The 25,840-nt window shown below is 46.5% G+C and overlaps 1 protein-coding gene across 1 annotated transcript in view; it reads left to right on the forward strand.

Moving 5' to 3' along the window:
* LOC147102393 (multidrug and toxin extrusion protein 1-like) overlaps positions 1–25,840 on the forward strand; it is a 48,174-nt gene extending 22,334 nt beyond the window's left edge. The window contains exons 9-17 of the mRNA XM_085964778.1: positions 1,979–2,092; positions 5,620–5,687; positions 12,972–13,080; positions 14,871–14,946; positions 15,060–15,129; positions 15,555–15,687; positions 20,438–20,532; positions 21,954–22,035; positions 25,033–25,840. Of these exons, the coding sequence (XP_085820904.1) occupies positions 1,979–2,092; positions 5,620–5,687; positions 12,972–13,080; positions 14,871–14,946; positions 15,060–15,129; positions 15,555–15,687; positions 20,438–20,532; positions 21,954–22,035; positions 25,033–25,256 (971 nt within the window). The 3' untranslated portion in view covers positions 25,257–25,840. The remainder of the gene's footprint in view (positions 1–1,978; positions 2,093–5,619; positions 5,688–12,971; positions 13,081–14,870; positions 14,947–15,059; positions 15,130–15,554; positions 15,688–20,437; positions 20,533–21,953; positions 22,036–25,032) is intronic.

Consider the following 25,840-nt stretch of genomic DNA (forward strand, 5'->3'; position numbering starts at 1 on the left):
GAACAGTCCCCAAGGATTGGAAGGTAGCAAACATAACCCCGCTGATGTAATAAGACTACTGACCGCTTGGTTTGAGTATAAAACAAGGCTTTAATCAACTGTTTCAAAACCATGAGTTCTAGATACATCACTAGTTCCTGGTTACAGAAACATCCTGAGCAAGCTGGGCCCACGCCCGAGTATTTATACTCCTTGGACGGTGCCACCAGCTGGCCGCCCAGTGTTGCTTCATGAGTCATGATAAGATTCATGACATCTGCTATTTAAGAAAACAGGAAGAGGAAAAACGGGAAACTATAGGCCAGTTAGCCTGACATCAGTAGTAGGCAAAATGCTAGAATCTATTATTAGGGATGTGGTAACAGGGCACTTAGAAAATCATAATATGATTAGGCAGAGTCAACATGGTTTTATGAAAGGGAAATCGTGTTTGACAAATCTGTTAGAGTTTTTTGAAGATGTAACTAGTAGGATGGATAAGGGTGAACCAGTGGATGTAGTGTTTTTGGATTTTCAAAAAGCATTCGATGAGGTGCCACACAAGAGGTTATTACACAAAATTAGGACTCATGGGATTGGGGGTAATATATTAGCATGGATTGAGGATTGGTTAATGGACAAAAAACAGAGTAGGAATAAACGGGACTTTTTTTGGGTTGGCAGGCTATAACTAGTGGCGTACTGCAAGGATCAGTGATTGGGACTCAGCTATTTACAATCTATATTAATGACTTAAATGAAGGGACTGCGTGTAACGTATCCAAGTCTGCTGATGATACAAAGTTAGGTGGGAAAGTAAGCTGTGAGGAGGATGCAAAGAGGCTGCAGAGAGACATAGACAGGTTGACTGAGTGGGCAAGAACATGGCAAATGGAATACAATGTGGGGAGGTGTGAAGTTATCCACTTTGGTAGGAAAAACAAAAAGAAGAATATTTTTTGAATGGTGAGAGACTAGGAAATGTTTGCATTCAACGGGTGTCCTTGTACATGAATCACAGAAAGTTAACATGCAGGTACAGTAAACAATTAGGAAAGCAAATGGTGTGTTAGCTTTTGTTACAAAGGGATTAGAGTATAGGAGTAAAGAAGTCTGACTACAATTATACAGGGCATTGGTGAGGCCACACCTGGAGTACTGTGTACAGTTCTGGTCTCCTTGCCTTAGAGGGAGTGCAACAAAGGTTCACTAGACTGGTTCCTGGGATGAGGGGATTGCCCTATGACGAGAGATTGAATAGACTAGGCCTATGCACTTCTGCCAATGCACTTTATTATGTTTATGTTTATGTATTACAAGCCAAATGAATGTTGAATGTTAAATGTCTTAATCAAAATGTACACTCTCGGGAGCCGCAAGCCTACATTTCGTTGTACTGCACTTGTGCACTAAGACAATAAAGTTGATTATTATTATTATTATTATTATTATATTCCCTAGAGTTTAGAAGAATGAGAGGCGATCTAATTGAAATATATAAAATTCTTAAGGGGCTTGACAGAGATAATGCTGGGAAAATGTTTCCCCTGGCTGGGGAATCTAAAACACAGGGTCACAGTCACAGAATAAGGGGTTGGCCATTTAGGACTGAGATGAGGAGAAATTTCTTCACTCAAAGGGTTGTGAATCTTTGGTATTCTCTACCCCAGAGAGCTGTGGATGCTCAGTCGTTGAGTATATTCAAAACAGAGGTCGATAAATTTTGGGGAATTAAGGGATATGAGGATATTGCGGGAAAGTGGAGTTGAAGTCGAAGATCAGCCATGATCTTATTGAATGGCGGAGCAGGCTTGAAGAGCCAAATGGCCTTCTCCAGTTCTTATGTTCTTATGCAAAATAAGCTGGTCCTGAACATGGACTTGGAAGATGGAGCAAATTGGATGGTTTGAACAGTCTCTTTATGCTCCTACTTTCTTTTCTCCTTGTGTTCTCTGACACGCCCTACACTGTGTCGGTAACTCCATTTTTTTAAATGTAGGATGGTCCACTGAATGTCTGCAGGAGTGGGGCCTCTTCATACGACTGGCAATTCCCAGTATGTTTATGCTGTGTATTGAATGGTGGGGTTACGAAATTGGAACTTTCCTTGCAGGTAAATAAATGAACATCCCTTCGTCTAATACTCTGTTCTGATGGTATATTTAATGATGAACCTTCTACCAACTAACTCTGCTTCAAAGTAAGAGGTTCCTTTATTTGTGGAGGGTTTCTTGAATTAGGGCCACATCCGTATAATAACAACAACAACTTGTATTTATATAGCACCTTTAACATAGTAAAACGTCCCACAGTGCTTCACTGGAGCGATTATCAAACAAAATTTGACACCAAGCCACAGAAGGGGATATCAGGGCAGATGACCAAAAGCTTGGCCGAAGAGGTAGGTTCTAAGGAGCATCTTAAAGAAGGAGAGAGAGAGGTAGAGAAGCAGAAAGGTTTAGGGAGGGAATTTCAGAGCGTAGGGCCCAGGCAGCTGAAGGCACGGCCACCACTGGTGGAGCGATTAAAATCAGGGGTGCGCAAGGTGCCAGAATTGGAGGAGCGCAGAGATCTCGAAGGCTTCTAGGGCTCGAGGAGGTTACAGAGATAGGGAGGGGGCGAGGCCATAGAGGGATTTTGAAAACAAGGATGATAATTTTAAAATTGTGCCGTTTCCGGACCGGGAGCCAACGTAGGTCAGCGAGCACAGGGGTGATGGGTGAACGGGACTTGGTGCATTATTTTTCTCTGCAACAAGGACAACACATGGAGCCACCTTTTGACAAGGAGATGGTGAGGGAGATGACACTGGTGACGAAGAGGATGGTAAGGAACCTTGAGGGCTCCAACAGTTGCCCGCAGCCAGAGTTCTTTGACAACAGCTCATTGAAGAGCACTTCAGCTGAATAATTCTGAAGCAGTCTGGTCCACCTGGCTGCCATGACAGGCATCGGTTGAGGGAGGGTGGCAAGGGTCCAGGCGTGTTGTCATTGTGAGAGATGGCAACATGTTCCATTCCAATTATATGATTGGCCCTGCTACTGGGCTGCAGCTCAGCACTCCTACTTAACTGCGGGAGATCAGACTGTAAGACATCTGTGATCCAATTGAAGCTCCTATCTATTTGGTCTTCCAGCCTGTCCAAGGTAGATGAGATGGTGGAGCCATGAACCTGCCTGGTCCTAGTATGAGCATTCCACAGAGATTCTATTGCTGTGTCTGTAGGAAGGGTTCAACTGCAGCATCCATTGAGGTGACCACAGCTTTGTAGTTGACTGCAGAGTTGTGATGCAATGAAACATAGAAACATAGAAGATAGGAGCAGGAGTAGGCCATTTGGCCCCTTGAGCCTGCTCCGCCATTCAATGCAATCATGGCTGATCATCCAAGTTCAGTACCCGGTCCCTGCTTTCTCCCTATACCCCTTGATCCCTTTAGCCTTAAGAAATATATCCAACTCCTTCTTGAATATATTTAATGAATTGGCCTCTACTGTCTTCTGTGGTAGAGAATTCCACAGGTTCACCACTCTCTGGGTGAAGAAATTCCTCCTCATTTCTGTCCTAAAAGGCCTACCCCTTATCCTTAGATTGTGACCCCTGGTTCTGGATTCCCTGACCATCGGGAACATCCTCCCTGCATCTAGTCTGTCCAATCCTGCCAGAATTTTATAAGTTTCAATGAGATCCCCTCTCATTCTTCTAAACTCCAGCGAGTACAAGCCCAATCGACCCAATCTCTCCTCATACGTCATTCCTGCCATCCCAGAACCAATGCTCCAGAACCTCGCACAAGTTGGTTGTGGACTCCTCCATACAAGCCCAATGCATTCAGCAATTGCTAATGCATGGAAATTCTCTTGAAGACCGGGCCACTGAAGTGTGCATCTCTGTTCGGCTCGGCAGAGCTAGGATGCAAATTGGCCCTTCTGTGAGCTGGAGGCAGTGCCGAGGAGAGCCATAAGACTGCTCCCTGGTGTCAGGGGTATGAGATATGAAGAAAGGCGAGAGAGACTCAACCACTTTCAGCCTGAAAAGGAAACATCTGAGAGACGTATATAAAGTAGTAAATGGTATGGAAAAGTTAAATCCAAAATATTACTTCAAATTAAATCGTGAGTAGGACTTGGATGCATTTAAGGGGAAGCTAAATAAGTACCTGAGGGAGAAAGGAATAGAAGGTTATGTTGATAAGGTGAGAGGAAGAGGGTTGGGAGGAGATTCATGTGGAGCGTAAACACCAGCATGGACTTGTTGGGCCGAATGGCCTGATTCTGTGCTGTAAACACGATGTAATCAAACACCAACCTACCCAGCTTCTCAAGAATCCTGGCCCTTTTAATAGGGGATTCAGTGTATCTCAGAATGGAGCCATGTTAATTGCACAATAGAAATTGGATACGGACAGAATCTGTAATCCATCCATGTTAGGTTGGGGATTAATGCTTTCTCCCCATGCCAGCCATGCTATTCTCTGCAGCCCCTGTCAAACACCCTCATCCCTGTGAAGCCCTGCTGTTAAACAATGCCCTCCATTATTGGCCAAATAAGGTGACAAGAGACCTTGAACAAAAAGGTAGAGGAAATACCTTCAAAGGAGCCAACAATAGAAATTCTCCTTACTGGGCCCACTGCTTGACAACTGTCCTCGGAGGGTGTAGAGGCTGGAGGAGGTTACAGAGATAGTGTGGGGCGGGGCTGTGGAGGATTTGAAGATGAGGTCAATGATTTAAAATGCAATGTGTTGGGGGACAGGGAGTCAGCAAAGATGGGAATGATGGCAAGTGGGACCTAATAAAGATCAGGATAGAGGCAGCTGGGTTTTGAATAAGTTGGAGTTTATGAAGGGTGAAGGATGGTAGAGTGGTGGGAAATGTATTTGAGAATCAGAGACTAGAGGTGACGAAAGTGTGGATCAAGATTGAGTGGCAGTGGGGGTGATTATAGAGGTAACATTATGGAGGTGGAAGTAAATGTTGTCGGTGATGGCTACGATGTGGGGGTTGAAGATCAGCTGTGGGGCGAACAGGACAACAAGATTTCGCATGATCTAGTTCAGCCTGAGCAGCTCCACCCCTTTATCCCTTCACAGGAAATCAGCCCCATGTCTGTTATCCTAAATTAACTCAAAAGAATATTGAAGGATCTTTTGTGATGAAACACTTTCTTTTGTGGAGCACGAGCGTGACGCGGTGGGTGGAGTGGCGGGGCGCAGCTTCAGTTCCGCTGGATGGCTGAGCTCCCGCACGCTGTTGCACGTTGGCACCAAGCAGAGGCTGAGCACTGCTCCTCGGGAATTAAGAGGAGGAAGAAATCGGAGGTGGTGAGCCATCACCAGGCCACTCTAACCCTCACCCCAGCAGTGGCTTCTGAGCAGCATCAAGAGGTCTGGGAGCAGATTCCTCGCCCACTCTCTGGGCTCCAGAAGAAGTGGGTCCCAGGAGGGATGGGGTGGGGCTGGCGGGGTGGGGCGCAGTTAGAGGGTGGCTCTTGCAGGCAAAGCCCAAGGAACTATCTTCTATGTTTCTATGTAACTTGTTTGGCTTCTGTTGAAATGTTAAATCCTCCTAAATATAGTTTTTGTCTCTTTTAAGATGAATCACTTCAGCAAAACGTCACATGTATTGTTTCTCATTCACAGGATTAGTTAATGAAGTTGAACTTGGAGCCCAGTGTGTTATTTATCAGATTTTAACAATAGTATACATGGTAAGGCTGAACATTCTGTGGAACATAAATGCATATGTGTAAAGCTTGCCTGACTAAAAAAAAATGAAAAGTTTTCACACAAAAATGTGCAACTTTAAAACGTAAGCATTCATCATTTTTGGATCACGAATTTCTCATTGATTGATTGAAGCAAATCAATCGCCCAGCGCAAAGCGAATTAATCGGAAACATTTGTGTCATGTTTATACCATGTTGCTCAGTTTAATCATTTAAACTTTTCACAGGAACCAATCTGTGAAAAGTGGCTAAATTAATTTTAAAAATAGGTAGCACCCGCTTACAAAGATGGACCTGTTTCCATAGCTACAATAGGCCTAAAAATACTCCTTAGGTTTTACACTCTCACATACAAGCCTTAAACCTTTTCTGAAAGTGGGTTGCGGGGGGAGGGGGGAGAGGGGGCGGGGGGGAGGGCGAGGGGGCGGGGGGAGAGGGGAGGGAGGGCACGGGGAGAGGGGGAAGGGAGAGAGGGGAGGGGGCGGAGGGAGGGGGGATGGGGAGGGCGGAGAGTGTTGCGCGGGGAGGGAGGGAAGGGGCGGGGGGGAGAGGGGGCGGGGGAGAGAGGGGGGGAGAGGGGGCGGGGGGAGGGGGGCGGGGGGGAGAGGGGGCGGGGGGAGGGGGGAGGGGGAGAGGGTTGCAGGGGAGGGGGAAGAGGGGGGTGGGGAGGGGGCGGGGGGAGGGCGGAGGGGGCGGGGGGAGAGGGGAGGGCAGATGTGGGAGGGGGGAGTGGGGAGAGAGTTTCGGGGGAGGGTGGAGGGGGGAGGGCAGAGGGGGAGGGGAGGGCGGAGGGGGGGTGGGGAGGGGGAGGGGGGAGGGCGGAGGGGGGGAGCGGGAGGGGGAGGGGGGAGGGCAGAGGGGGGAGAGGGTTGCGGGGGGAGCGGGGGCTGCTTCGACTGCGTTAGTCTGGTCTTGGCCCTGGGACTAACCTGCTCCAATGCCGCCTTCAACTCTACTTTTTATCGCAGTCATATATCGAGGTGCCAACTCTGGTTGGGTGCAGTCCTGCAGGTTTCATGACATGGCCGCCCACCTCGAACTGCCCCGCCCCGCCCCCACACTCCCGCTATTGGTCCATCCTCCGGGGGGGCACCGCCTTCACGTGGCCAATTGGAAAGGGAGCAGACGCTTTGTTACCTGATTGGATTAATCTTAACTGTCAGTCAAACAGCCTTTCCCCGCCCCCCTGCCAATACTTTCATAACTAATAAATGAAAATGATCAAAGAAAATGGGGAAAAAACACAATTTCTTTTAATGCCCTGATGAATTTTCTCTCTAGTTGCTCACAGCAGTGTCCTGGAGAATAGTCTTCAGTCCCTGGGGACACCAGGACAATCCTGGAGACCTCAGTCGTCTATAACTGGCCTATAATTTCAGGTGGCAGTTGTATAAGCTGGGCTTACATAGATACATAGATACATAGAAGATAGGAGCAGGAGTAGGCCATTCGGCCCTTCGTGCCTGCTCCGCCATTTAATGAGATCATGGCTGATCCTTTAATTCAGTATCCCGTCCCCGCCTTCTCTCCGTAACCCTTAACCCCTTTTGCCCGTAGAAATATATCTAATTCCCTCTTAAATATATTTAATGAGCTGGCATACACTGCCCTCTGTGGCAATGAGTTCCACAGGTTCACCACTCTCTGAGTGAAGAAATTCCCCCTCATCTCTGTCCTAAATGGTTTAGCCCTTATCCTTAAATTATGTCCTCTAGTTCTGTTCTCACCCGCCAAGGGAAACATTCCTTCTGCATCCAGTCTGTCTAGACCTGTCAGAATTTTATACACTTCTATGAGGTCCCCTCTCAATCTTCTAAACTCCAGTGTGTACATCCCTAAGCTACATAGTCTCTCCTCATAGGTCATTCCCGCCATTCCTGGTATCAGCCTGGTGAATCGCCGCTGCACCCCCTCCATGGCAAGAACATCCTTCCTCAGATGAGGCGACCAAAACTGTACACAGTACTCGAGGTGTGGTCTCACCAGTGCCCTGTACAGCTGCAGCAAGGTATCCCTGTTCCTGTATTCTAACCCTTTTGCTATGAAGGCCAGCATACCGTTTGCCTTCTTGACCGCCTGTTGCACCTGCATGCTCGCCTTCAGTGACTGGTGTACAAGAACACCCAGGTCTCTCTGTACTTCCCCCTCTCCCAATCTATTGCCATTTAAATAATAATTTGCCCTCCCGTTCCTGCACCCAAGGTGGATAACTTCGCACTTGTCCACATTATAGTGCATCTGCCATTTATCCGCCCAATCGCCCAGTCTGTCCAAATCGCTCTGGAGCTTCCTGGTCTCTTCCTCTGAGCCCACCCCCCCTCCTAGTTTAGTGTCGTCTGCAAATTTGGAAATGCTGCATCCGACTCCCTGATCCAGGTCATTAATGTAAATTGTGAACAGCTGGGGGCCCAGGACAGATCCCTGTGGTACCCCACTTGTTACTGCCTGCCATTCAGAAAATGAGCCGTTTATTCCAACTCTCTGTTTTCTATCTGACAGCCAGTTCCCTATCCACGCCAAAACTTTCCCCTTTATCCCATGAGCCTCAATTTTCCATGCTAATCTTTTATGTGGGACCTTATCGAAGGCCTTTTGGAAGTCCAGGTACACCACATCTACTGGCTCTCCCCCATCTATTCTACCAGTTACTCCCTCAAAAAATTCCAATAGATTAGTCAAGCACGATTTACCCTTTGTAAATCCATGTTGACTCTGTCCTATCCTGTCCCCATTTGCTAAGTGCTCCGCTATTTCATCCTTAATGATGGACTCCAGCATTTTGCCCACAACTGATGTAAGGCTTACAGGTCTGTAATTACCTGCTTTTTCCCTACCCCCCTTTTTGAATAGTGGGGTAACGTTAGCTACCCTCCAATCCATCGGCACTGTTCCCGAGTCTAATGAATTCTGAAAAATCATCCTTAGTGCATCCGCTATCTCTAGGGCCACCTCCTTCAGTACCCTAGGATGCATGTTATCAGGCCCTGGGGATTTGTCCACCTTCAATCCCTTTAGCTTCCTTAACACCATATCCTTAGAGATATTGATTTGTGTCAGTTCCTCCTTTGCCAATGTCCCTATTTTTCCCGATATCCCAGGGAGGTTTTTTGTGTCTTCCTTCGTAAAGACTGACCCAAAGTATGCATTTAGTTGATCTGCCATTTCCTTATTTCCCATTATATATTCCCCCGTATCTGACTGCAATGGACCAACTTTGGTTTTCACCAGTCTTTTCCTTTTGATATACTTATAAAAGCTTTTGGAGTTAGTTTTTATATTTTCCGCCAGCTTGTTTTCGTAAGCTATTTTGCCCCTCTTGATTATGCCCTTTGCCCTCCTTTGCTCTATCTTAAACTGTTCCCAATCTTCCGCTCTGGCGCTTTTTTTGGCTATTTTATACGCCCTATCTTTGGATTTTATGCTGTCTCTAATTTCCCCTGTTATCCACGGTTGAGTCACCTTTTTAGATTTCCTTTTATGCCAGATTGGTATAAACAATTTTTGCAATTTTGTCATTCTATCTTTAAATGTTTGCCATTGTTTATCTACCTCCAGTCCTCCCAGGAACGTTGTCCAATCAGACCTACTCAGTTCCCGTCTCATGGCATCATAATTCCCCTTGTTTAAATTCAGGACCTTAGTCTCTGAGTCAATTTCTTCGCTCTCCATTTCGAGTGAGAAATCGATCATGTTATGATCGCTCTGACCCAAGGGTCCCCGTACAACAAGATTACTGATTAGTCCCTTCTCATTGCACAGTACCCAGTCCAATATAGCCTGTTCCCGAGTTGGTTCCTCGACATATTGATCCAGATAACCATCCCTCAAACACTCAAGGAATTCCTCCTCCTCATTATTTTTACTGATTAGGCTAGTCCAATCTATATGTAAGTTAAAGTCACCTATGATGACAGCTGTGCTCTTATTGCACGCTTCTCTAATTTCCCTCGTGATGCCCTCCCTAACCTCTATTTTACTATTTGGAGGCCTATATACCACTCCTATTAATGTTTTTCGCCCCTCGCTATTTCTTAGCTCCACCCATATAGATTCTGTATTAACTGAGTTAATATCCTTCCTTTCAATTGCATTTATCCCCTCTTTTACTAGCAATGCTACCCCTCCTCCCTTTCTTTTTTGTCGATCCTTCCTAAATACTGAATACCCCTGTATGTTAAGCTCCCAGCCCTGCTCACCCTGCAACCATGTTTCCGTAATCCCAATTAGGTCATAATTATTAACCTCTATTTCCACAGCTAATTCATCTACCTTGTTCCTGATGCTTCTCGCATTAAGGTATAAAACCCTCAGGCTTTTTTTATGCTCACATTTTTTATGAATTAGTTTGGCCCTTTGTTTTTTGTTCCTCACCCTTTTATCATTTATTTCTGTCTGCCTTTCACTTTCCTCTATTTCACTACATAGATTTCTAGCCCCCTGCCATACTAGTTTAAATGCTCCCGAACTGCTTTATCAAAAATTACCCCGAGAACATCAGTTCCATCTCTGCACAGGTGTAGACCGTCCCTTTTGTATAGGTCACACCTACCACACCTACCACCTTGTATTGGTTCAAGTTTTATTGAATTATTCGCTCATTTATTTATTGGCAGGATTGAGATTTGCTGCCTTTTTCCATAAAGGTGGCACTTTAAAGGCAGTTGTCTGTGGTCTAGGGTCATGGAAGAAGACACAAAATACTTCCCGGAAATAGTGGCGAACCAAGGGTCGAGCGAGAATGAGGAACTGAAAGAAATTAGTATTAGTAAAAAAATAGTACTGGAGAAATTAATGGGACTGAAAGCCGATAAATCCCCTGGACCTGATGGCCCACATCCTAGGGTTTTGAAAGAGGTGACTGTAGAGATAGTGGATGCATTGGTTGTCATTTTCCAAAATTCCGTAGATTCTAGAACGGTTCCCATGGATTGGAAGGTAGCAAATATGACCCCACTATTTAAGAAAGGAGGGAGAGAGAAAACGGGGAACTACAGACCAGTTAGCCTGACATTAGTAATAGGGAAAATGCTAGAATCTATTATTAAGGATGTGGTAACAGGGCACTTAGAAAAATAATAATAGGATTGGGCAGAGTCAACGGATTTATGAAAGGGAAATCGTGTTTGACGAATCTGTTAGAGGTTTTTGAGGTTGTAACTAGCAGAGTAGATAAGGGGGAACCAGTGGATGTGGTGTATTTGGATTTTCAGAAGGCATTCGATAAGGTGCCACACAAGAGGTTATTAAACAAAATTAGGGCTCATGGGATTGGGGTAATATACTAGCATGGATTGAGGATTGGTTAACGGATAGAAAACAGAGAGTAGGAATAAACGGGTCATTTTCGGGTTGGCAGGCTGTAACTAGTGGGGTACTGCAAGGATCAGTGCTTGGGCCTCAGCTATTCACAATCTACATCAGTGATTTGGATGAGGAGACCAAATGTAATATATCCAAGTTTGCTGATGATACAAAGCTGGGTGGGAATGTAAGTTGTGAGGAGGATGCAAAGAGGCTTCAAGGGGATATAGACAGGCTAAGTGAGTGGGCAAGAACATGGCAAATGGAATATAATGTGGAGAAATGTGAAGTTATCCACTTTGGTGGGAAAAATAGAAAGCAGAGTATTTTTTTAATGGTGAGAGATTGGGAAATGTTGGTGTTCAGAGGGACCTGGGTGTCCTTGTACACGAATCACTGAAAGTTAACATGCAAGTACAGCAAGCAATTAGGAAAACAAATGGTATGTTGGCCTTTATTACAAGAGGATTTGAGTATAAGAGTAAAGATGTCTTACTGCAACTATATAGGGCTCTGGTGAGACACCTGGAGTATTGTGTTCAGTTTTGGCCTCCTAACCTAAGGAAGGATATATTTGTAATAGAGGAAGTGCAACGAAGGTTCACTAGACTGATTACTGGGATGGGGGGATTGTCCTATGAGGAGAGATTGAGTAGACTAGGCCTATATTCTCTAGAGTTTAGAAGAATGAGAGGTAATCTCATTAAAACATACAAACTTCTTACAGGACTTGACCGGGTAGATGCAGGGAGGATGTTTCCCCTGGCTGGGGAGTCTAGAACCAGGGGTCACAATCTCAGAATAAGGGGCCGGCCATTTAGGTCTGAGATGGAGAAATTTCTTCACTCAGATGGTGGTGAATCTTTGGAATTCTCTACCCCAGAGGGCTGTGGAGGCTCAGACGTTGAGTATATTCAAGACAGAGATCGATAGATTTTTGGATATTAAGGGAATCAAGGGATATGGGGATAGTGCAGGAAAGTGGAGATGAGGTAGAAGATCAGCCATGATCTTATTGAATGACGGAGCAGGCTCGATGGGTCGAATGGCCGACTCCTGCTCCTATTTCTTCTGTTCTTATGTTTACTTTGTGGGGTAAATGCACTAAGCTCACACTCCTGTGGGAGTGGTGCTTGAAGGGAGTGTGGGTCAGAGGATTGATGCTGCAGTGTATTAGCTCGAACTGCACTGTGTTTGAGCCCAGATGCCCACTCGGAGTACAGGAGTAGTGAATTTACTTTTGCATGTTGTTGGCAGTTTGGTAAACTAGTCAGATTAGCCTGCTCTTGCTACCACCGCCCCCCCCTCCACCCCCACCAAAGGTCACTGGATGGTAATCGGGAGCAGGAATTTTGGCTCGAATTTGCTCCCTTCAATAATCCCAGGGCACGAAGAGTGATTTTAACACCCCCACCCGACGGAGAGCAGCTAATTCCGCACAGACCGGTGATTGACTGTGTGACATTCCTGACCTGTGTGGCTCGGTGCTAACATCTGTGATGTTTATCCCCAAGGTCACTGCAGAGGGCAGACAGCTTAACGCAACATCATTCGAGAGGAATTACGCAAAGAGCATATAGCAGCGCAAAAATTAACAGTTTGGCTCTGGAATTATGCCGCGGGATACCGACATACAAACGCTTAACACAGCTGTCTGAAATTCCTCTTCGTGCTACTTTAGTGGAGACAGTAACCTGCTTGAAATTAATGGATTAACGCCTTTGCTAAAATGGCAAAAAGAGGTGTTTCATGAAGCGTTCCAACATCAGATGAAGACGTGAAAGGAATGGAAGGATATGCTGGTAGGGTGCGATGAAGTAAGGCGGGAGGAGGCTCTCATGGAGCAGAAACACCGGCACGGACCAGTTGGGCCGAATGGCTTGTTTCTGTGCTGGAGATTCCATGTAATTCTACGTAGTATCCCATGGCATAATTTCAGGGCCTGTGTGTTCTTCTCCCCCACAGGTACCTTTGGGGTTCAGTGTGGCTGCAAGTGTTCATGTGGGTAACGCACTGGGTAGTGGGAACCCAGAGCAGGCTAAAAGCTCTGCCAAAGTTGCTCTGTGGTGCATTGGTGAGTCTCTCATTTACAATTCATTGTGCTATTTAACTACAAATGTGCTCATTCGAGTAATGGCATGTTCACCTCACTCTTTATCCATTTCTTCTCTTCCTTGTAGTTTGCTTTTTACCTGCTAATCTTTTCCCCCTGAGTCAGAAGATCATGGGCTCAAGTCCCACTCCAGAGACTTGAGCACAGAAATCTAGGCTGACACTCCCAGTGCAATGCTGAGGGAGCGCTGCACTGTCGGAGGTGCCGTCTTTCGGATGAGACATTAAACCGAGGCCCCGTCTGCTCTCTCAGGTGGACGTAAAAGATTCCACGGCACTATTTCGAACAAGAGCAGGGTAGTTCTCCCCGGTGTCCTGGCCAATATTTATCCTTCAACCAACATCATTAAGAACAGATTATCTGGTCATTATTTGTGGGAGCTTGCTGTGCGCAAATTGGCTGCCACGTTTTCCTACATTACCACAGTGACTACACTTCAAACGTACTTCATTGGCTATAAAGCACTTTGGGATGTCCGGTGGTCATGAAAGGCGCTGTAGAAATGCAAGCCTTTCTTTTTATCATGCAGTAGAACAGTTCCAATGGTGCGATGTGCGCTCCAGTACCTTCCCTAAGTGGCCGTCCTACGTGTGTCAGCTGGGACGCTGAGCATTGACATGCTATTTGACTCCTCCCAAACCCGCGACCTCTTCCACCTGGAAGGACAAGGGCAGCAGGCGCTTGGGAACACCGTCACCTCCAAGTTCCCCTCGAAGTCTCACACCATCCTTACTTTGAAGTATATCGGCCGTTCCTTCATCATCGCTGGGTGGTAGCACCCCAAGAGGGATGGGGGAGTGCTGCCACTAGCCCCCGCTCCTGCTTGGGGTGCTACCATTCAATTTCCGGTACGGGGTGCTAACTTTTTCGGGCATTAAAAGTAGCACCCCGGTGAATTATCGCCCCAAAGGGGGCGCGACCCAATTTTTCCCCCTAAGTGCCTTCAGTTGAAACATTATAAAATTCTAACAGGACTAGACAGACTAGATGCAGGAAGGATGTTCCCGATGGTGGGGGAGTCCAGAACCAGGGGTCACAGTCTAAGGATAAGGGGTAAGCCATTTAGGACAGAGATGAGGAGGAATTTCTTCACCCAGAGAGTGGTGAACCTGTGGAATTCTCTACCACAGAAGGCAGTTGAGGCCAATTCATTAAATATATTCAAGAAGGAGTTAGATATATTTCTTAAGGCTAAAGGGATATGGGGAGAAGTCAGGGACAGGATACTGAATTTGGATGATCAGCCATGATCTCATTAAATGGCGGAACAGGCTTGAGGGGCCGAATGGCCTACTCCTGCTCCTATCTTCTATGTTTCTATGCTTACGGGCCAGGAGGAGCAGAAGTGCTCCCCACCCCCCCCGGCCCCCCAAGCACTCCCCCCTCCACTCCCCCACCCCGGGATCATGGATCGGACCCACCTGGTCCTGCGGCCTGCTCCACGGTGCTCCCCGCCCGACTGGAAGCCAGGCCTGTCAATCAGGCTGATCTCCGGGTGGGGAGCCTGTTCGGGCCAAAAAACACACGCGCTCTGCGGAGTTAAAACCCTACAGCACGTGGGAGAACCCCGGGTTTCCCGTCAGATACCCCTCCCGCCCCCTCCGCCTACGAATCCCACCCCAGTAAATATCCAGGCCTGAATTCCTGTTTTCTTTTAAGTGAGTTGCCTGGAATCTAAAGTAGGCTCGTTGGTCAGAATTATTTGTATGGCAGACTTTAAACAGTAATTTCTTGTGCTTCCACCTGAACAGGGTTCTGCGCTTTGGTGATCTGTGTGACACTGGTAGCTGTAAAGGATGTGGTGGGTTATACCTTCACTACTGACAAGTTAGTAAAAAAAAACTATTCTACAAACATTGAAAACTTAACTGCATATCGTTTACAATGTGAGTCCAGAAATGCCTGAAAGCTTTCTTGACATCCCTCTCTCCCTCTTACAGAGAAATTATTCGTTTAGTTGCGGACCTGTTACCATTAGTCGCTATTAACCAATTGTTTGATGCCATGGTTGTGAGTATTTCAACAGAACCCTTAAGAACTTGTGCGAATAGTTTTCAGTCGAAAATTGAGTGTTGGGGAGATTTTCTCCTTCAGTGCAGCCCGTGAGCGGCGGGCGGGATCTGAACAACTTCGGTCCTACAACTAGGCCAATTCAGAAAAAGAGTTTGCTACTTTGCGACTTTTAAAACATCTTCACTAAAGTTAATCAAACGATGAAAGACAGTGAGCTGGCAACGGGAAGCTTCATAACTGTAGTAAACATAGGCACAGGAGTTGGCTATTCAGCCCCTCGAGCCTGCTCCATCATTCAATCAGATCACGGCGGATTTGTACCTCGGCTCCATTAGCTCCTTATCCCTTAATACCCTTCCCTAAAAGAAAACAAAAATTGGTGATGTGGTAACTGTAATATGTTCTATTTGTCTATTATACAGGCCGTGAATGCTGGAGTGTTAAGAGGAGCTGGGAAGCAAAAACTCGGAGCTATTGTTAACCTAGTGGGATTTTATCTAATTGGGTTTCCCATTGGAGTCCCACTGATGTTTGCTGCAAATCTTGGGATCATGGGTAGGAAATTGATCCATAATACGCTTCTTTCTTCTCTCTCCTGACGGCTCGGCTACTTGCTGGGATTCTCTCCCGCCAGCACTGGCTAATCTCTGATACCTCCCCCAAATGGCTATTCCTTGTGTGTGAATGCAACCAGTGGGTGGTGGCTGTGGGGTTGGGGAGGGCACTGTAACTCCGCCTCATCCTGCTCCCAACACACATGCACATTTACCAGCATTGGGGACACAGCCAGGAGCAGGAACCCTCCTAACTGGTTTTAGTTTCTCTCTCCTTCCCTAACCCAGTGGCAGTAATGCACATTTCGCCACCACTACAGCAATGCTGGCTGAGATCTCCTAACTCGGCCTGGAGCAGGGATCAAATATGGGTCCTTCTGACTTATAGGCCGCAGACCATCTCTCATCCTTAACCAGCACAGGAGCCCTAACATGTGTTAAGAAATATCCTAGCAATTATTAGGGTCAATAATCAGAGGATAAAGATTCAAGATAATCGCAAAGGAACTGAGGAGGAGATCAGAAAAAAAAACTTCTACGCAGCGAGTTGTGATCTGAAATGCGCTGCCTGAAAGGGCGGTGGAAGCAGATTCAATAATAACTTTCAAAAGGGAATTGGATAAATACTTGAAAAGGAAACATTTTGCAGGGCTCTGGGGAAAGAACAGGGGAGTGGAACTAACTGGATCGCTCTTTCAAAGAGCGAATGGCCGCCTTCTGTGCTGTAAGATTCTGTGATTCTATATTCTTTTATCACCCGATTGCCTTTGTGTCAATACTTTCTAAAGTTATGGAAGAGGCTGTTAACTCTCCAATTGTTCGACACCTTGACGATTCTGCTCTAATTATGACTGGCCCCGAAAATCTGGGGGAATCACATCTGCCGATGCCCCGTAATGCTGACTGCTGCCGTTTGCAGAGGCCAGTAAGAGGGCACCTTATTTACATGAGGCCGGCCGGCGCACCCCAACATCCACCTTCCCAATGCAGCTGGAAAATCCGACACCTGTCCACCACTGCGGCGGGGGGGTGGGGGTGGTGATTGGGGGCAGAGGTCCTGACAGGGACGCCTCAGGATCACGGGGACCTGGTGAAACCAAGTCCGGGCCGTTTTCCGATGCGTTCCACCAGAGTTACAGCAGGAGTCACAGTGGGAGTCCAACAGAACCTCCAATGAAATTCAGTGCCATTGCTGTTATAGCTTTCGGCATGGCCATTGCTCTAATGATCTTGTTGCCTGTTTTATGCACTGATGGAAAGCTATGGTTGAACATTTTGGTGAATTATCTGTCTTCGCCTTCAACATCTTCAAAGCCTTTGACGTAATCACCCACTGACTCGAATGTTTACCAGGGCTCCATTCTCTTTATATCAATAGCCACTCATTATTGAACTCTATCCATTCTTTTGTCAATACTGTACTTCCATTCTATAGCCATCAACCTCCTTCATTATGCACCCCCAATAACCTCCAACCCTTTTGTAGCGAATGGCTAAATCATGACGTCTTGATCTCATCCACAACCTTCAATCGGGTAACAACAACAACTTGTATTTATATAGCGCCTTTAACATAATAAAATGTCCCACAGTGCTTCACAGGAGTAAAATTTGACACCGAGCCACATAAGGATAAATGAGGGCAGATGACCAAAAGCTTGGTCAAAGAGGTAGGTTTTAAGGAGCGTCTTAAAGGAGGAAAAAGAGGTGGAGAGGTTTAGGGAGGTAGAGAGGCGGAGAGGTTTAGGGAGGGAACTCCAGAGCTGAGGTCCCAGGCTGCTGAAAGCATGGCTGCCAATGGTGGAGCGATTAAAATCGGGAATGTTCAAGATGCTAGAATTGGAGGAGTGCAGATATCGCGGAGGGTTGTAGGGCTGGAGGAGGTTACAGAGATAGGATGGGGAGAGGCCATGGAGGGATTTCAAAACAAAGATGAGAATTTTGAAATCGAGGCCTTGCTTAATTGGGAGTCAATGTAAGTCAGCGAACTGATGGTTGAACGGGACTTGGTGCGAGTTAGGACAGGGGCAGCAGAGTTTGGATGACCTCAGGTTTACGTAGGGTAGAATGTGGGAGGCCAGCCAGGAGTGCGTTGGAATAGTCAAGTCTAGAGATAACAAAGGCATGGATGAGGGTTTCAGCAGCGGATGAGTTGAGGCAAGGGAGGAGTTGGGCAATGTTACGCAGGTGGAAATAGGCGATCTTAGTGATGGCGCAGATATGTGGTCGGAAGTTCATCTCGGGGTCAAGTACAACACCAAGGTTGTGAACAGTCTGGTTCAGCCTCAGACAGATGTCAGGGAGAGGGATGGATTCGGAAGTGAGGGACGGGAGTTTGTGGCAGTGAAAATCCTGTTTTAATTCATGAAGCACATAGCTTCTTCATGTTTCTCAAGTCTAACCAACAGCGTTCAGAGGTTTCCTACTTAGAACTTCACCCATTGACATTCTCGACCTCACCATCTACATCAACCTCAAATGAGACCTTGACATTTCCTCCATTGCTAACAGCGTTTCCAAGAAGCTTGGTCTCCTTTTTCGTGCCAAACAATTAATAATTCTCCATAAAGCCCAAGTCCATCCAAGGTTTGAATCATGATCCCATCTCTGAGCAAGCTCCTCAGGCACCTACCTTGAACTCCTGGACCAGATACAAGACAAAAGCGTGCCATCTGAAAGTAAAACAGACAATGCTGGGAATACTCAGCAGGTCAGGCAGAATCTGTGGAGAGAGAAACAGGGTTAACGTTTCAGGTCAATGACCTTTCATCAGAACTGGAAAAAGTTAGAGATGGAACAGGTTTTTAAGCAAGTGCAGGGGCAGGGAGAGCGGGGGAGGAAAGAACAAAAGGGAAGGTCTGTGATAGGGTGGAAGGCAGGAGAGATTAAATGACAAAAGGGATGATGGTGTGAGGCAAAAGGAGATGGTAATGGGACAAGTAAAGAAACAAATGATGACTCTGGAAGAGGTGTAAATGGGGATGGCAGAGGTTATGGTCTGAAATTGTTGAACTCTATGTTGAGTCCGGCAGGCTGTAAAGTGCCTAATCGAAAGATGAGGTGCTGTTCCTCGAGCTTCCGTTAAGCTTCATTAGAACAGAGTAGGAGGCCGAGGACAGAGAGGTGGGAGTGGGGCTGAGAATTAGAATGATAAACTTGTCATCTGTTAAGCGATCTCTCTTTCACCTCTAGGCTCCAACCGCTTCCTCTTTCAATTTCAACCTTTTTTTTAACCTTTCTCTATTTTATCAATATCCCTATAATCAGTGCTTATCTGAACTTCCTTCTTGTTCCTTTACACCTCAAAAGATCCTGTCCGACACACTCTTCCTGCTTGCTTCTGTGCTGAAACCATGATTCATTGCACAATATTCTACTTGAACTCATTCCTGCCCAGGAGCTCAAAAAACGATGAAACTCCTTCCTTTCCTCCTCCATTCTTCAGGCTTCTAACATTAAACCTTGGTGCCACCTAATCGCTATTTCCTGATTTACATTGCCTTATGTGTCAGCTGTGGCTCAGTGGGCAGCACTCTCGCCTCTGAGCCAGAAGTTTGTGGGTTCAAGTCCCACTCCAGAGACTTGAGCACAAAATCTAGGCTGACGCTCCAGTGCAGTGCTGAGGGAGCGCTGCACTGTCGGAGGTGCCGTCTTTCGGATGAGACATTAAACCGAGGCCCCGCCTGCTCTCTCAGGTGGATGTAAAAGATCCCATGGCACTATTTCGAAGAAGAGCAGGGGAGTTATCCCCGGTGTCCTGGGCCAATATTTATCCCTCAATCAACATAACAAGAACAGATTATCTGGTCATTATTACATTGCTGTTTGTGGGAGCTTGCTGTGCGCAAATTGGCTGCCGCGTTTCCTACATTACAATCCCACAGGTGTTCATGTGCTCTGGTGAGAGGTTGCAGCAGAAACCTGCTCCCAAAGCTCTGATAATACCACACTGGATGCCACCAATGGGGCTGATTACCCCCCCGCACCCCACATTCCTTGTGGTGAAGCACTTAACCTCTGACCTCCAGTCACCACCTCCCCTAATGAATGAAGAGCTCACCAGGTGGGAAATAATCAGTCTCAAGTCGTGCCTCATCAGTATCCTGGGTGCAACGTGGCACCCTGAATAGTACCTTCTGTTAAATGGTCATGAGACTTTTGCCGTCACAGCAGAAATTCTGTCAGAAAGAACAAACTTTCTTGACCATGATTTCACACCACGGCATTGTCGCCCCTTTCAGCTGAGAACATTGGCATTAAAGTCACAGGAGGTCCAGTGGCACAGCTGTCCGATAAAAGTGAAAGAAAGAAAAGACTTGCATTTCCATAGCGCCTTTCACAGCCACCGGACGTCCCAAAGTGCTTTACAGCCAATGGAGTACTTTTGAAGTGCAGTCACTGTTGTAATGTAGGAAACGCGGCAGCTAATTTGCACACAGCAAGCTCCCACAAACAGCAATGCGATAATGACCAGACCATCTGTTTCAGTGATGTTGATTGAGGGATAAATATTGGCCCAGGACACCGGGGAGAACTCCCCTGCTCTTCTTCGGTGGGATTTTTACGTCCACCTGAGAGAGTAGACAGGGCCTCGGTTTAACGTCTCATCCGAAAGACGGCACCTCCGACAGTGCAGCGCTCCCTCAGCGCAAGTGGCAAGGTGTCATGGAGGAATAGAAAAGGGAAAAAAGTTGGGAGGGAAAACCTAACAGCATTGCCTCCATACTCACTGCACCATCATTATTTTGCAGGTTTTTGGTACGGAATATCCAGTTGCGTGGTTGTCCAATTCGTTTTCTACCAGACGGTGGTTTACAGAATCAACTGGAACGAAGAAACCAATCAGGTGAGAGCAGATGAGAGCGATTTGTTATTGCACCAATTATTTCCTACGTTTTCCCTCTCTTCCCCTTTCCCTTGTCTCCTCGCACCATGCACGGCACCTAGCTGGGAGAGTGAGCAGCCATTGTGGCCCCCACCGCGCTCTCAATGCCATTCTTCATCTGGCCACCGGGGGCTATCTAAGAGGGTTTCTGGGTTACTATACCGCCATGCTGCCTGCCACCCAATAGTAAAATGCCTGGTCCATGCACACGTTGTCCACCTCCCCCCAACAGCACAGCTGGGATCAGGAATTCACTGCCTGGGGAATGCAGATCACACTGTGGCACTTTGCACTGGAACTCTAAGACACGGTGCCACCTCTCCACACGGGAAGTTGGGAACAGTGTCAGCCGTGGCTCAGTGGATGGCACTCTCATCTCTGAGTCAGAAGGTTGTGGGTTCAATTCCCACTCCAGAGACTTGAGGACAAAAATCTAGGCTGCTGTTCCAGTGGAGTGCTGCACTGTCGGAGGTGCCGTCTTTCGGAGGCAATGTTAAACCAAGGCCCCGTCTGTCCTCTCAGGCGGATGTAAAAGATCCCACGGCACTATTTCGAAGAAGAGCAGGGGCGCTCTCCCCGGTGTCCTAGGACCAATATTTATCCCTCAATCAACATTAATAAAACAAATTATCTGGTCATGATCACATTGCTGTTTGTGGGAGCTTGCTGTGCACACATTGGCTGCTGCGTTTCTTACATTACAACAGTGACTACACTTCAAATAGTACTTCATTGACTGTAAAGCGCTTTGGGACGTCCGGTGGTCGTGAAAGGCGCTGTATAAATGCAAGTCTTTTTTTCTTTATAATGCTTCTTTTTAAAGAAAAGGCCTGACCCTCAATATTCCTGCTAAAATCAAACTAAGAGCGAGACTGGGTAGTGCAGCAGGTCGACATTGCCTGTTCACCTCTGCTGCTTGGCTTCGAATGCAGCTCAGACTGATGTGCCCTGCGGTGCACAGCCAGAACGAAAAGCTCCTAGAGGAGGGGCACTTTGAGATTTGCCTCGAGGCTGGTCTGCGGGACTAAAATCAATGGAGCTGCCTCCTGGCTCACGTGTGGCAGTTCCCCACATTACAACAGTGGCCACACTTCAAAAAAGTACTTCATTGGCTGTAAAGCGCTTTGAGACATCAGGTGGTCATGAAAGGCGCTAGATAAATGCAAGTCTTTCCATCTTTCTTCCTTCCTTCTCTTCCTCTTCCTTTCCTCTTCTTTTCCTTCCTTTCTTCTTTTCCTCCTCTTTTCTTTCTTCTCTTTTCTTTCTATACACCGTGAGGCAGGTGAGGATTGTAATGAGGGAGTGCTTTGAGCAGAATGTGTTCCCTCTCCCTGGCCTATCCTTCCCCTTTAATGAAGGTCTTTTGTGTGTTTTGTTTAAAGGCTCTAGTTAATGCAGGTGTGAAGAAAGATGTGGGCGCCTCTCGCAGCGCCTCTGGTGGCCGAGCTGAGGATATTTCAACAGGTGTGAACAATTTTGTGCCAACCTTTAATCACACCATTTAGTTTTTTTTAAACGTAGAGAATCTTTTACAGTATAATATTTTACCAAAATGTGTGTGGTGGGGAACGGGGTGTTAATTACAGTGTGACTAGTTTACATAGCTAGTTTCCATTATAAATGTGATCATGAGAATTTATAATGGGTACAGCTGACCAGAAGTGCGTGCCAATGTGAGAATTTGAATATGTATCAGTGGTCAATCTCCTGCGATGCTGCACATGGAGAGTCAAGCCCATCTGGTGTGCTCATGTAGATCATCCACCTTATTAAATAGAGTATACACTGGACTTTAGCTAGAATGTGACTGGTATCCTTGTTACATAGTTGGTTTCCTGCATTGTTGAGCATTTCTTCTGCTTAAAATCTAGGCCACAACTTTGAAAGGTTGCCAAGGGAAGTAAGGGTAAAAATTGTAGAGGTGCTGGGCTCAATCTTCCAATCCTCCTTAGATATACCGGTGGTGCCAGAGGACTGGAGGATTGCACACGTTACACCTTTGTTCAAAAAAAGGGGAGAAGGATAAACCTGGAAGTTACAGGCCAATCAGTTTACCGTCAGTGACAGGGAAGCTTTTAGAAACAATAATCCGGGAGAGAATTAACAAACTCTTGGACAAGCATGGACTAACAAAGGAGAACCAGCACGGATTTGTTAAGGACAAATCGTGTTTAACGAACTTGATTCAGTTTTTTGATGAGGTACTAGAGTGGTTCAAGGGATGAGCGATTACAGTTACGTGGATAGACTGGAGAAGCTGGGTTTATTCTCCTTAGAGCAGAGCAGGCTAAGAGGAGATTTGATCGAGGTGTTTAAAATCATGACGGGTTTAGACAGAGTAAATAAAGAGAAACTGTTTCCAGCGGCTGAAGGGTCGATGACCAGAGGGCACAGATTTCAGGTGATTGGCAAAAGAACCCGAGGCGACAGGAGGAAAAACTATTTTACGCAACGAGTGGTTAGGATTTGGAATGCGCCACCTGATAGGGCGGTGGATACAGATTCAATAGGAGCCTTCAAAAGGGAATTGGATAAATACTTGAAGGAGAAAAAATTGCAGGGATATGAGGAAAGAGCGGGGGAGTGGGACTGACTGGATTGCTCTTCGAAAGAGCCGGCGCAGACTCGATGGGCCAAATGGCCTCCTTCTGTGCTGTACTATTCTATGATTCTATGTGTAGCCTTCAGGTGAGGTGAGGGTATAGGGTAGGAGATAATTGTTCTGGTCTGGACAGATATAATTCAGTCCCTATGTTAACTTCTAGTTTAGCATGGTGCAGGAATTGAAATAAGATATTTTAAGACATGATTTTAATCACTGGAAAAAAAATTAAGGGATTAACCCCTGGGGGGGGGGGGGAGTAAAATTCTAATGCGCGCTATTTTTTAGTAAGCTGGTTAATGTGTTCGCATGAAATCCCTGTGTGTTCTAATTTAACAATATTAACCAGGAATTTGGTGTGAACTTATGAACCACTACATTGAAAATAGAGCGCAGAGGAAGATCAACCCCTAAAGGAGCCAGGCCCACCTTGTGATCAGTTTAGTATTCAGGCACTCCTGCTAATTATTCAGCAGGGTAAGGATGTTTTAAAATATATCCCCTCATTGGGGTATCCAACCTATGTCATTCCCTGATCCCAAGAATGCAAATGTAATTCATTCCTGATATTAAAGACACCACCTCAAACATTCACTCCCTCCACCACCAGCGTACCATGGCTGCAGTGTGTACCAACAACGCCTTTAACGTTGTAAACTGTCCCAAGGCATTGCACAGAAATATTATAAGACAAAATTTGACATCGAGCCACATAAGGAGAAATTAGGGCAGGTGACCAAAAGCTTGGTCAAAGAGGTAGGTTTTAAGGAGCGTCTTAAAGGAGGAAAGAGAGGAAGCGAGGCGGAGAGGTTTAGGCAGGGAATTCCAGAGCTTAGGGCCTAGGCAACAGAAGGCACGGCCACCAAAGTACCACGGTACCATCTACAAGATGCATTGCAGCAACTCGCCAAGGCTTCTTCGGCAGCACGTCCCGAACCCACGACCTCTTCCACCTAGAAGGACAAGGGCAGCAGGCCCACGGGAACACCACCACCTCCAAGTCCCCCTCCAAGTCACGCACCGTCCTGACTTGGAAATATATCGGCCTTTCCCTCATCGTCGCTGGGTCAAAATCTTGGAACTCCCTCCCTAACAGCAGTGTGGGAGTACCTTCACCGCACGGACTGCAGCGGTTCAGGAAGGTGGCTCACCACCACCTTCTCGAGGGCAATTAGGGATGGGCAATAAATGCTGGCCTTGCCGGCAACGCCCACATCCCAGGAATGAATAAAAAAAAGCATATATACTGTAGAATCATAAAATGATACAACTAGTATGGAAGTCATTTGGCCCATCGTGCCGGCCATTAGAAAGAGCTATCCAATTCATTCCATTCCCATGCTCCTTCTCCATAGCCAATTCCATTTTGATATGGTGCTTTTTTTATATTATCTATTATTCTATATTGCACCCTCATGCCAGTGGTGGCACTACAGCACTTCCACTGGAGGGAGAGTGTAATTACAGCGTGACAAGTTTCCATTGTAAATGTAGGCAGAGGAACTTATAAGAGGAAAAAAGTTGACAGGCAATGTGTGCAGGCGTAAGATTTTTAGTATATCATATATAGATAATTATTCGGATTGTCGCTTTAACAGCGGTCGGTAACCACAGAAGAGGTCACCCACCCTCTTTCAATTTAAGGGTAAATTCAGTGCTCCCGTGCTCCCAGTGGGGAGCTGTGCTCTACGGGCGTGTCAGGCAGATGAATCAGGGGCTACAATTTTGTCATTATCTCTGGCCCATGCTCCTTTTTTTGAGCACAGGTCCTCTATCGGGAACACGGGTTCACTGAGCCTACCTCTCGGCTCCCTGGGAGAACTTGCAACATTTCAATATCATTTTTTTTTGCTTTGCAGAAGTCTATTCAGGAAACATTTCAGTCATTATGTTGGGAGATGCCGGTCAGGTGGAGAATAACGTAGACACAGAACAACTGAGAGAGGAGTGCTCCACCCCAAAAATGAGCGTTCTCGCTGTTCGACAGACGTTGTCCATGAAACAGCTGATCGTTCGTCGTGGACTAGCCTTCCTTTCGGGACCGCTTATACTGGCAATGGGACTATTGATACAGAACATGTAGGCTAAAATGAACGTCGCAGAGAAAAGGAGGGATCCAGGTTACTTTCTGCAGCATGAGGAGCAGCTTCGACCAACAGACTAAAGGAAGTCAAAGTTTGTGCAGAACATGACTGTTGCTGCAGGCGAACTGGGAGATTCCGACCTGCGACCAATAGAGAGAGCACCACTGGCAATGCTCAGTTCAAAATAGATTCTTAATCCAGCCAACAACGAATGAGAAAATCATCCCAACCAATGTTCCCTCTAATTTTATTTTTCCCCGCGCGGGCACTTTAAATTGCGCGGTCGCGCAATGCGCGGTATCCCTTCCAGCGGCAGCGGCTGGTGAGCGGTCTGCGCGGGACCTCGCCAGCACCTTAGGGGGCACATTGATCCCAACTATATTATGGTTTCGAAGAAAGACCTTTCAACCGACAGCTTACAATCCTCCCCTTGCCAACTGACTGATTTGTTGAGTCTGTATCTAATCGGTTGCCTCATTGCAACATTGAGGCAACAGCTGATGGTGTTAAGGGGCGAAAGACGCTAAATTCTCATCTTCCTACCTTCAAAACAAATAAACATTTACACTCAGTTATAACAAAA

This window comes from Somniosus microcephalus, chromosome 22 (assembly GCF_052327205.1).
Source record: "Somniosus microcephalus isolate GS21.2 chromosome 22, FLI_Smic_1.0, whole genome shotgun sequence".
NCBI lineage: Eukaryota > Metazoa > Chordata > Chondrichthyes > Squaliformes > Somniosidae > Somniosus > Somniosus microcephalus.